This window comes from Terrapene carolina, unplaced genomic scaffold (genome assembly GCF_002925995.2).
Source record: "Terrapene carolina triunguis isolate 2854851 unplaced genomic scaffold, T_m_triunguis-2.0 Scaffold25, whole genome shotgun sequence".
Taxonomy (NCBI): domain Eukaryota; kingdom Metazoa; phylum Chordata; order Testudines; family Emydidae; genus Terrapene; species Terrapene triunguis.
Window position 1 is genome coordinate 4615301 of NW_020664376.1, and position 13485 is coordinate 4628785.

Genomic DNA, 13485 nt, shown 5'->3' on the forward strand with positions numbered 1-13485 from the left:
GGCTGAGGTCTGAGCGAGTCAGTAACGATCACCAGCGACCTTTTAAACGGCCAAATGCACATTCTACCACCATTCTGCACTTGCTCAGCCTGTAGTTGAACAGCTCCTGACTCCTGTCCAGGCTGCCTGTGTATGGCTTCATGAGCCATGGCATTAAGGGGTAGGCTGGGTCCCCAAGAATAACTATTGGCATTTCAACATCCCCAACGGTTATTTTCTGGTCCGGGAAGTAAGTCCCTTGCTGCAGCCGTTTAAACAGAGTAGTAGTGTTCCTGAAGACGCGAGCATCATGAACCCTTCCCGGCCAGCCCACGTTGATGTTAGTGAAACATCCCTTGTGATCCACAAGTGCTTGCAGCACCACTGAAAAGTACCCCTTGCGGTTTATGTACTGGGTACCCTGGTGCTCCGGTGCCAAGATAGGGATATGGGTTCCATCTATCGCCCCACCACAGTTAGGGAATCCCATTGCAGCAAAGCCATCCACTATGACCTGCACATTTCCCAGAGTCACTACCTTTTGTAGCAGCACCTCAGTGATTGCTTTGGCTACTTGCATCACAGCAGCCCGCACAGTAGATTTGCCCACTCCAAATTGATTCCCGACTGACCGGTAGCTGTCTGGCGTTGCAAGCTTCCACAGGGCTATCGCCACTCGCTTCTCAACTGTGAGGGCTGCTCTCATCTTGGTCTTCTGGCGTTTCAGGGCAGGGGACAGCAAGTCACAAAGTTCCATGAAAGTGCCCTTACGGATGCGAAAGTTTCGCAGCCACTGGGAATCGTCCCACACCTGCAACACTATGCGGTCCCACCAGTCTGTGCTTGTTTCCCGGGCCCAGAATCAGCGTTCCACGGATAGAACCTGCCCCATTAACAACATTAAGAACCTCCAAAGCACCGGGGCCCGCGGTTTGAGAGAATTCTGTGTCCATGTCCATGTCCATGTCCTCATCACGCTTGTCGCTGCGCTGCCGTCGCCACCACCTCCTCGCCTCGTTTTTCTGGTCCTGGCTCAGCATAAACTGCACGAGAACGCGCGAGGTGTTTACAATGTTCATGACTGCTGTCTTGAGCTGAGCGGGCTCCATGCTTGCCGTGGTATGGAATCTGCAGTGTTCACCCAGGAAAAAAGGCGCGAAATGGTTGTCTGCCATTGCTTTCATGGAGGGAGGGGTGAGGCTGTACCCAGAACCACCTGCGACAATGTTTTTTGCCCCATCAGGCACTGGGATCTCAACCCAGAATTCCAATGGGCGGGGGAGACTGCGGGAACTATGGGATAGCTACCCACAGTGCAACGCTCCGGAAATCGACGCTAGCCCCGGTATTGCAGTGGAGATGAAGCCACTCTGTGCTGCTAATCCACTCTCTGTGTGTAGCTCACATACTTTGCAGTATGACTGTTCTCACTCAAGCTAGACTACAACACTTAAGTTAACAGTAACTTAGTTAACTCTGCAATGAAGATAAGCCCTTACACTCATGCTAATTCCGACAGGGTTTCAATCACGTTATGGGTCTTTTGCGAGATAGGCCAAATACATTTTATCTGAAGGTCCAGTTAATATTCTGGTTACCCATAGAAATATAGTAAGGAGAAAATAGCATCTGTGAGTGGCAGCTAAGCTAATAAATCTATACTTTTTTCCTGTTTGTCCTGTTAATGTTATAAAATGTACTCAGGAGGGCTTCAGATGGTCATTTTGCAATGTGCCTGAGAATGTAAACTGTGAACAATGGAGAAAGTATGTTAAAAAATATTTTTTTTCAAGCGCTAGAGGTATTTTTTTTCATGAAACTATAAAGCAGTTTGTTTGACATTTTGTAACCACAAATGTTGTAATACTTTAACTGTACTTGCAGAGTTACACTGATTTCTGTAAAGAAAAACCCTCAAACCAAAAACCAAACCAAAACATCAACAACCCTTTAATTCTGCAGACATCAGAAAAATAGGCCAAATTCTGTTTTCTCAGTTAGACCTCTGCAACCACACTGAAGTTAATAGCTTTACACAGGTAAAACTAAGAGCTGAAACTAGCCCAATGTTTTTAAATATATTACTTGTTTTAGTGACTCATCTTTCTAGTCTTCAAGGACAAAGAATTCCAGAATTAGTCACTAAAATATTGTAAACCTTATAACAAAATGACTCAGATTTTTTCTTTTCTTATCACATTAAGTGTTATAAATGTAACTTAGTTTTCATTCCGGAAAACAATGAGGAAAAAAATACAGCTCCTACTCAGAAACAAGTTAAATTAATAAGTTGGCAAAATCAAACTATTGTTTGTCTGTACAACCAATGAAACAAACATTGTTTAAACTTAAAATTTCCACAGCAGTTAGTCCATAAAACAGTTTAGATTCGGTATTTTGTGAAACAAATAAGTTATTTAACTTTTTAAAGTCTGTTTCTCAAAGACTTTTACCTTGCACACTGTGATGATCATAGGAATAAAAATAGTGTAACTCCAGTAAAGGTCTTCTGCAAAGGATATTGGTGATGAAACATTTGTCAGTTCAGGCAAAATATTAATACTACTGTAAAATTAATTATTAGCCCTAACTCAATAGTTTCCTATACTTATGCACACCACCAGTATGTTCTTTTTCCCCCTAAATATCTGCTCATTCAATTAGCCACAAGATGGCAGTATATTACTTCAGTTTTCTCTATATCCCCCAAGCTGCTTAGCTTTTACGTAACAACCATAGCATAACTATAATTTCTTGTTCATTTCTGTTTAAAGTTTAAGGCCCCATTCCTGCAAACATTTATACACGTGCTTGACTTTAAGCATATGAGACGTTAAGCATGTATGTAAGTGTTTGCAGGATGAAGGACATAAAAGAGCATAGGTAATAGCTTCATATTTAGGCTGTGTTGAGATTTGTAGTTGTAACAAGGATTAAGGACGTGATCAAGCAAAGCACTTAAGCATTTTTCATAACTTTAAGTAGCTGAGTAGTCCCATATTAAGGGCTAAATCCCTTTGTTAGATATGAAGATTAAAGTATATCTTCACAAAACTTATACTATGTTCTCTTAGTGCACAGACATTCTTCTAGAAAGTTAATAGTAAATCTGTTCAGTATCTTATGGATATGAAAGAGTTAAAAACATTCTTTTTAAAAAAAAGTCACCTGACGTCTAACATTTTATTTCTGTATCCCTCTAAGATACAAATGGCTTGGTTTTGACCTTGAAAATTTTAGATACATTTATCTCCCCACAAAACCTCATGCACACTAGTATTTAAGGTGAAAATATACACACATTGCATTATTCATCAGTATTGTTTAACTTTCTGCTTATGCAAAGGAAGCCACTAGATAAAGCAACGCCATCTAGCTCCTTTGCCCCAGGCAGTCTCCAATGTCCATGTCCAGCCCCTCAGCTGATCACAGCTCCCTGCCTTGACCACTCCACAGCTTGCCCTGCTCCATGGTTCCAGCCCTTCACCTTGGATCCCTTCATACCTCCCTCATGTGCATTGCTCTTCTCCTTCCACAATCCTGCTAATGTGCACAGGAAGAGAATGCCAGGCTGATCAGGCCTCCCAGTTGGTCTTAGAACATTCACTAACCCCAGAATCCTACCTCTTCACTCATCTCTGGCCCAGCAACAGCAGTTAGGGGCCAGGAAAAAAACTGAGGCAAAATTTATGTTGGCAGTGGAACTCTTAGCATCACTGGTCCAGAATCTTCTCAAACTGGCAAAGCTGGCAGCCTGGTGACCTTGTCCTCCAGTCCTGGGCAGGTTAGTGGGAGGTGGCAGCGGACTGAGGCACTTAAGCAGAAATTGGGATGATGTGCTGGCCAGAGGCTGGCTGGGAATCAGGGATGGAGGCTGACAGAGTGGCTGGGGTCCCAGGGAGATGGGGCCGGGGTAGGTATAAAAGGAACTGGGATGGTTGAAATAAGAGACAGCACTTCCACAATATGTCCCTTTTTTTCATTGAAAAACTTCAAAGTCTGACATTTTTAACCAGCTCCAAAAACAAGAAAACTTGTCATAAATTCTTTTTATGAAAACCATATTCCCTTGTTTATTTGAAAAACTTGAGGTTCAGAATTGTTGGACCAGCTTTGTTGGATCATACTTTGGATTTTCAGTGGGTCTAAGAGACCAAGTCATTTCAGTGGCATAATGTGGGGTTGGAGAGCCAACCGGTCTAGTGATTGGAGTACCTGGCTTCCTGCCCCTGCTTCTGTCGTCAAGGTGCCTTAGTCTTTAAGGACTCTACCAGGTCCCAACCATGGACATAGTTTGGGGGTTAGGGGAGGCATTGCTCCCCCCCAAACTGCAAATATCAGGCAGCTGCAGAATTTGTGCCCTCCCCCTCCACCCCATGCAGTTGGCCTGACTGAAGCTGCCCCTCCAAATACAGAAGTCAGACTATGCTTATGGTCCCAGCCCAAGGCCCTGTTTATTTCACTCTGAGTACTGAGTCTACAGCAGGGAGTCTACATTCACTGCCCAGGTCTACTTCCTACTGTTTCCCTTTAGTTTGGGGCATGGCCCTTATGATCCAAGTTCTTGTGGTGGCTTGTCTCTTAGTAGTGCCCCCTCATGGACCCTGGGTGGTATCCTGCTGCGGTCCCCAGGTTTCTCCAGGCAGGGCAGCCATAAGTTTGGTGGGGTCGGAACCCCCCACAAGATCTGTGCTTCAGTCACCCGAGTTCCTCTCAGGCCGGGTGCTCCTAGGCCTCTTTCTCTGTCTTTCAGCCAAGAAGACAGTGTTTCATCCCTGGTGACTGCCTCAGTCCACAAGCTAGTGATCCTTTCCTCAGGTAGGGTGGCAGATGGCTCCTGCCTTTTCACCTGTCAGCCCCAAGCTCCCCTCCAGGCCTGACACTGGCTGCAGGTATAATGGAGCGGGGCCAGCTGGGCCCAAAGACTTCTTAACCCCTTCCATGCTGGTGGGTTCACCACAATTGGCTTGTTTCTAACTATCATGTGACAACTGAACATAATTGCCAGCAGCTCCTTCTGAACCAGAGCGTAATTTTCTTCCCCCAAATTTAGAAAGCCAATCTTAATGCTAATGGCTGGCCAGACAACTTGAAACAGTTTTAATTAGATTAGCCAAAGGGAGGATTTCTTTGGCTAACCTATCAGAACTGCTTGTGGACCATGAAGGTCCCATTTTGAATCCCAGCTGTGGTACTGTACAAGCCTTACAGATAAGAGCAGCTAATCAAAAATGTTCAAAAGTCATGAGATTGTTTGAAATAATAAATGTTGGGTTCTTTTTCTTTGCCTTCTGTTTTTTCATCCTTCACAGTGCACTTACTTCACATTTTCAATGTTTTCTCTTCTACCAGAAGAGCTCTTTTTTTTTTTAAATGACAGTTGAAGATTTTTGGGTAATAGCATAATTCCAGCATAATTCTGGGGCTTTAAGAAAAACACTAAACATCACAAAAAATAAAATCACAACATTTGGCAACATTGGGGAATACCAGATAGGGGACTCCGATAATAATTAATATGCTTTAGTGTTTGTTCACCTGATGTCAGCCACAATACAAAGTGGAACTATATTTACTCATCAAGTATTCACTGATGTATAGTGTAAAGACTTGTTAATTAGATTTGGCAGCAGAATTTGGCAGCATTTGGGAAGGTGAAGTTCAAAATCCACTTTGTCACTGTGTGAATACATGAGAGTGTATAGTGTGGGTCATGTTCTGTTCTTGGTTACATTGGCATAAATCCAGAGTCACCCCTTGAAGGCCCGGTATCTGCAGCATAACTGTGGTATTAGAACATCCTATTGTTTATCGATGTGGATGTGCACAAAATGTTCCAATTAGCTTTCAGAACCTTTCCCACTCCATCTTGGATTTTTTAAAATATTAACCCAAATCTTGCTTTCTGAGGTGGCAAGTCCAACAAATGGGAGCTCTGTGGTCATATTTATTATGGCAGGATGACATTAAATCTGAACTTTCTGAGAGTTGCAGAAGCCATGCTTTCCTGACCGTTATAAAGATGACTTCATATTTAATGTATCGTCACAAAATTACTGCATGGGCTACCATCAGTTTTGTTTGGGGGTTTTTTTGTGGGGGAAGGAGGGAGGTTGGACAAAGTTGTTCAGTAAGTCTGAGAACCTTAAAATGCTTAGTCTCTTTTTTGACATCAATTATCAAAGGGTGTCTGTGACTGTTTGGGGAATATGTCTGTGTCCAGTTATGAATGCCATTTGGTTTTATGAACACTAGTTGGAGCTGTGACAGTCACTGTGAATTAGAACTTCCATTTTGGGGCAGAACACAGATTATAGAATTGGCTACACTTGAAAGACTTTGCCAATAGAGCTAAACCAACAAATCTTCCTAGTGGAGATTTAACTTATACTGGCTAAAGAATTCTTTAATGCCAGTTCCCCAAAGAATAAGCAATACTAGAAAATTGACTTTTTTACTGGCATGACTGCATCTACAACAGGGCTTTTTCTGGTGTATTACATCAGTCAGAGGCAGGGGGGAAATCACATCCCTGACCAAGATAACTATGCCAGCAAAATGTATGTGTAGACCAGGCTGATGTCTGAGAAGCTGAAACAGTGCCATCTATCTTGAATAGCGCTACTCTGGAGGAACAATAGGGGGCTACTAGTGGAACCATTAACTGTTAGCAACGTTTATGCACACCAGCCCAGAGAGGCGGCGTTGGAGAATGGAAAATCGCAGCATAAGAAGAGAAGCAGGAAAAGGGTGTCAGAAATTGCTTTTAAAATTAAAGCAAAGGAGCCGACCACTGCTGCAGGGGAGAAAAGGGAGTCTCTCCTAGCCAGAACATGGACAGATCTTGGACCAAGAGCAGAGATCAGATCAGTCTGGTGGGGGACTGCATTCAAGTGTTTGTTGTTTTGCCTAGATCTGTACTGCTTTTTGTGCAGTCTAAGAGTAAAATGTGTGTTTAAGAAGTTATTTTGCTAAGCCTGGGTTCCTTACTTTACCTGACATGTGGTCCTTGAACAGAGTAACTTGAGAAACTAGGGATCGCCCAGCTAGGTAGACTCCGGGGGGGGGGCACATGTCTAAGTAACTGGGGAGGAGGGGCACTGGTTCCAGGGTCTAGATGGCTGATCAGCAGGGTCCTGCTGCCAAAAAGGGTGTCAGACATGCAATCTGCACCTGTGTGACCCTCAGCTAGGAAGAGTGACGAGTCACTGCCCAGACCTGGGGGGGGCTTAGGGATTGAATGGTTTCACTCACAAGGTTGGTGTTGGTTCAGAGAATGGGACTAGGTCAGGTTGTAACAGTGTCATCTATAAAGCCTTTTTGCATTTGATACATTGAACAATGTATACAGTATAAATTAACACATATAGCTGAATGTATTTTTGATGACTCTTTACCACTAAGGAACACCAAAAACTCACAGATCCTGAGCATTAATATTTATTTGCAAACTGCAATGAAATGAAATGAACCAAAAATATACCAGAGTGTTGCTTCCATGCAAGTGAGGAAAATCTGAATGTAGGTTTGTGAAAGAGAATACTGCCCCTTTAAGGAACAGACAGGAGCCTATAGCTGGGGCAGCCTGGGGTATAATCAAGAAGGCCTGGGCTATATAAATAGGCCGAGGAAACCAAGTTAGGGAGAAGAGAGTAGAAGTTATGCAGGCTGGGGAGAGTGGCTTCTCTCATGCTCTAGCAGAGCAGGTTCAGAGACTTTGTTTTATGGATGTTAAGCTTGGGAGCTCTGAACCAAGGTCCTGAGGTGAGGACCTTATGAATTGTTTTAATAGCTCCTGTTCTGAAGCCTTATTAAAAAGGGGGGCGTGCTATTTGTTCATGTGCATTGGCTCTTCCTTGCCCCAGTTTGTTATAGTGAATGCAGTGTTGCCAATTAGGGGAAATTAAGGTAGGGCACACCTGGAGTGCCACACTGAGGGTGTGCAGGGACTGCCTAGGCCTTTGCAAGGCTCAAGTTTTGTTTTGTGGTATTTTTAAAATCTGCTTTACAAGTTTGATTGAGGAAAGTGTGAATGTTAATGTTGGCCCTGGTTTCTATAAGGAAAAAAGAAGTGAACAGAAATGCAAAATATTCAGCCTTCAAGGTGCTTGGGGAAAACAGAGGAGTCTTTAAAGGAAAAAATAACCTAAAGACATAATAGAAATGGAAAACAAACTTCTGTTACTTTGTATTTAGCTGCCCTGCCCTGTTACAAGTTTGGGAGCAACTCATACATTGTAAACACACACAAAGGAATCATTCTTAATGTGCCTTTATATTTATTTTATTAACTACACTAGGCATCTTCACAGCAATATCATACAGCAAATACAAAAAAAAATCAGAAGCCTATAAAATCATCCCAAATTGTAATCAACTATCCAAACAATTAATAAACAAAAGGTCCAACTTCCTTAGAAGTCTACATTTCCCCAGAGTGAAAGCACTGTATCCACACTTCAAGCTACAGGTGTCATGTTGAGCTTATGTGGATGTATGCACACTAGCTGTGATTGAGCTAGCAAGCTGAAAATATCCGTGTAGCTAAGGTGGGAGGGGCTAGTCACCCCAAGCACATACTTAGGGTCTCAGGTCGTATGGTACTTGGCATACCTAGCTTATCCTGCTGCTCTTGCCACCACAGCTGTGCTTCTGTTTTTAGTGTGCTTGCTCAATCAAAGCTAGCATGTGTATGTTTACCTGAGCTGAAAATTACACCTCTTACAGCTCAAAACGTAGATGTATCCCATGGCTCCTCACAAACCTTCTAAATGGCCCTGTATGCATGTTGAACATGAAGGGTGACAAGGTAAAACTTTGTGGCAAGAGAATATTTTCAATGGTTCAAAGAACATCTCCCCAGACTGCTCTTTATGAAAACAGAAATGCGTTTCATATCAAATTACCTTCACAACATGTACTACCAAGTCCTAAAGACTATGTACATAGAGCCAGATGCTACGTTCTTCAGTCAGACAACAACCCCATTGACTTTGATGGGAGTTTCGCCTGAGTAGGCACTCCAAGACCTAGCCCATAGTGGTTATTTAATAGATAGTGTGGTGAACAATCAACTGTCCTGGCACCTGACTGAGACATTATTATCAGGTAGCACCAGAAGAAAGATGGAATGGTCTGAAGGGCTGTGTGGGGATGAGGGACAGTGCATTTTCAGTCACTTGGGACTGACCGTTTTTATTGCAGAAAGACCATTTCAGCATTTCTGAAACCATAAATCTGAGGGTCTGATCCTGCAAAGTTTCTGCACCATCAAACTCTTTTTGAAGTGAGTGACAGTTGAGAGCATTCAGTCTCTGACAGGATTGGGCCCTAACTAAAGCACATCAAAAAATCTGCACTAGAGCTGGGGGAAATTACCAATTTTTAATTGGACAATATTTGCATTTAAAAAAACCCTGGATATTTAAATATGTAATCCAGAGCAAAATTGCTGCCATCATAAGTGTAGAACACCGATTTGGTAGCAAGAATTCTTGAAAGCTGATGGCTGAATAGCTCAAATACCAAAGTGAAACCATGTGCTACTAAACCTATAAGCACATTTGCAAGACATAAATAAACTCACAGAATTTCTAGATGATGAATGTGGGATGGGTTCAAGAGAATCTGCTCTGAGTATCTCCTCAGACACTGTAAGTAAATAGAGTACATATCCAAATGCCTCAAATTCACATAATGTGCATCCTCCCGTTTTTGAGTTTTAATTTTTTAAAAATATTGTGCTTTCATTGTGTACTTATTAGTATAAATTAGTACTTTATCTGCCTTTCTTTCTTTCTTTCTTTCTTTCTTTCTTTCTTTCTTTCTGTGGGTGCCATACCAGATAACTTCCCATGTGCTTAAAGAAAGTTAATGTGCAGTGTATTTTTTAAAGATAAGCAGAGTTTTCATGGACTGCTTAAAAATATTACTGAGAAGTAACATAAAACACTTCAGGTAACTTTAGAACTATAGTAGAACTTCAGAGTTACGAACACCAGAGTTACGAACTGATCGGTCAATCACACACCTCCTTTGGAACTGGAAGTACTCAATCAGGCACCAGCAAAGACACAAAAAAACAATAACAAACAAAAAACAAAAACAAAAATCAAACAAATAGAGTACAGTACTGTGCTAAACATAAACTACTAACAAATAAAGGGAAAGTTTAAAAAAAAAAAAGATTTGACAAGGTAAGGAAACTGTTTCTGTGTATGTTTCATTTAAATTAAGACGGTTAAAAGCAGCATATTTCTTCTGTATAGTAAAGTTTCAAAGCTGTATTAAGTCAATGTTTAGTTGTAAACTTTTTAAAGAACTACCATAATGTTTTGTTTACAGTTACAAACATTTCAGAGTTACAAACAACTTCCATTCCTGAGGTTTTCCTAACTCTGAGGTTATACTGTAAATCACTAATATGTGTTGCTTTTCATCTTGGTTGTAATCTCCATCAGTACTTGACTATTTGACAGGGAGGATAATAGGTAGGAAAAATCCTTTATAAATTCTAAAACAAGTTTTTTGGTTATCCAGTGACTATAACAAAGCACAGGCTAGAAGGTAGATGGTGCACAAGGCTAATGTATGGAACTATTAACATTTGGATTGCTGAGTTTGAATCATACCTTAGATGAAAAGGCAGATAAATTTTTAGTGGTCTAATCTAGTACCTTTTAAATATTTTTGTCCACGTTATGGAACTATCACACAGTTCACATAGCTGGCGATCACTGCTCCAGGCTAGTAATTACTTGAGGCCTGATCCGATGCTCATATCTGTGTCAATGGTAAGTTTCCTGCTGAGCTCACCTGAGAGTTAGATCAAGCGCTAGGATATTAGAAGTATTGTTAAGTTGTTTTGGCCCAGTGGTGAGGGGAAGCTTGCTTGGCTCTAACAAGTGTCATTAGCTCCTCATTTTAATAACTGTTGAAATTATGCACAATTTCAAATAAAAAAATAGGAAAAAAGTCTTTTGAGATTAAAAAGTAAAACATAGATGCTGTTTTATTGTATTTCTAAGTAACCATTCAATTTCTGAGATATGAGGAGAAGCACGGTATGACGCAATACCTTGGGACAGGATACTGAGGGTCTAAACATGCCACTGCACTAATAATACATGAGCTAGCTGCAGGAAGGTTGGTAAATTTCAACTGCCCAGTGCTTTTCTTTCTGTCTGTAAAACCTGTAGTCCAGACATGTAAAGTATCAAAAGCAAATGAGGTAATGCCAAGATTCAGGAGACAAATCTTCAGCTTGTTTATATTGGCGTAATGCAATTGAGATAAATGGGATTACTCCCCTTTACACCAGATGAGAATCTGGACCATTATCTGAACTAGCTCCTAGAGGAAAGCAAAAATACTGTCCATCAACTACATAAAGCAATACTCGAACTGACTGCAACGGGAACTGTATTCAGTACAAGACCATAGAGTTTGGCCCATTGTAAAACAAACAAATAAACTAAGATAAGTGAATGCCAGCTCAGCAATATTAGTGTAGTGGGTCATTGTGAGAAAATTGCCATGTAAGCCATCTGCACTTCACCTCCCTCCTTAGAAGTGTCTAGCTCTAACAGTGATGTAACCCACTCAGCAGCTGGGGCATTGATGTGGTTTAGGGTACTGACGTTGGTCTTTCTTTTTTACTTCATTTTACGAGATTTCGATAGACGAAATTGAAATAAATAACTATTAACCAAGCTAACCTCTTTGAAGGTTAATGTGGTTAGGTTAGGCTGTGTTTAAATCAAGCGAGTGATACATAAGTGTTGTGATGAGTTCATAGTGGCTACACATAATGTATTCATGATAAAATGGCAAGATATATTCATTCTTTTTCTGCAACAACACAAAAGAGAAATTCATACTTCGATAAGCAATTAACATATTATTTACAAAGGCAACTCCCTGCCCCCAAACCCACTTTAACATTATTTTCCTTTAGTATAAAAAGTGAGATCCATGACTATTTGGTTAAGCACTGAGATCTCAGATTCTGAAAGTACTTTTGGTTTGTCCTTGCTTTCCAATCATATTCAGAAGTGTTCAGTGGAATTAATGCTGTCTTTATCCTTGTTTGTCAGTTTTGTCTTGGATCACTGGACTTGGACTGGATCACTTTCTTCCTTTGATAATTTTGGTTCATCTTACTCCTTCTCTATTTCTTCCCAGCAAGTGGTTATTGATTTTTGACATGTGTGAGATACTTGCTGTTCAGTGTGGTCGGACTGTTGTTGCTATGGGCATTGATGTTTATCAGAATATCGTTTAAAAAAAATCCCTTTCTTTCTCCACTGAGAACTTTCTACTGCCTTCCCACATCGGATTTTAAATCTGTAGTTAAAAAACACTTTCCTGCCTTTGCAAACATACCTTAACTCCATCTAACCCTTCCATAGGCCCACTTGACATTGACCTGGCCGACATTGTCCTGCCAGAGAATAAGCTTTCCCTTCTGGTCTCCAGACTGTCAGTGAGCAGTACCTTATGACCTATTACTTGCATGAATTTCTGATAAAATTCTTTGGATGCAAAATAGTAAATGAATGGATCTATACAGATGTTCAGGCAACTGAGGCATAGGGTGAGCTTGTAAGCAGGGTAGAAGCTCTTTTGGAAAAAGAGACGGCTGATCATGTGCACAAGTAGAATAAAGTTATTAGGGGCGAAGCAAGTGATGAATACCAAGAGGACAATTCCAGCCAGGTATATAGACCTAGTCTTCTGCCTGCTACCGTATTTGCCAGAGGTCTGAATGAGCTTCCGAATAGTGCCAATGTAGCAGGCTACCGTCACTATGAATGGGATCAGGAAGAGAAGAACAAACAGCGTCAGAAGAAAGGTTACCCATGCTATAAAATTGGGCAGCATGTCCCATTTGAGCACATCGAAACAAGTTATGATCCCTAGTGGTTTTACTTCATAGGTCAGATCTGTGCTCGCCAGTGGGTATAGGGCCAATAGCAAAACGGCCCACATCCCCAAGCAGGCAGCAAGTGCATATCTCTTTCTTCTCCACTTGATTAACTTCATGGGATACACCACTCCCAAGAACCGCTCTATGCTGATGCAGGTCATGGTGAGAATGGAAGAATACATGTTTGAGTAGAACATCACTGTGACTAAGCTGCAAAGGCTCTTACCAAAGATCCAGTTGTTGTTCTTGATGTGATAGATAATCTGGAAGGGAAAGCAGCAAGCCAGTGTGAGGTCTGTGATGCTAAGGTTAATCATGAAGATAACTGAGGGTGTCTTGGGTTTGATGTGGCAGCAGAGCACCCAAAGGGAGAACACATTCCCAGGGATGCTGATGAGGGCCACCAAGGAGTACACAACTGGGAGGGTGCTTGTAATAGCTCTGTTCTGAAGCATGGCCATTGTTTCATTATCTAGTTGGGATGTATTTTGATCCATTATGGAAAAGGAAGTTGTTGATTCTTAAAAGCCTTCTGGATTGTATCGTAAGAGTTCAGTTAAAATCTAAAGGGCAAATAT

General features: G+C 41.5%; 1 protein-coding gene across 1 annotated transcript; it reads right to left on the reverse strand.

The window, feature by feature from the left end:
* Nucleotides 1–12330: 12330 nt before the first annotated feature.
* LOC113406300 (P2Y purinoceptor 8-like) lies at nucleotides 12331–13404 on the reverse strand. Its single transcript, XM_026650378.1, has one exon. It carries the CDS (start codon nucleotides 13402–13404, stop codon nucleotides 12331–12333), a length of 1074 nt encoding a protein of 357 aa, XP_026506163.1.
* Nucleotides 13405–13485: the final 81 nt, after the last annotated feature.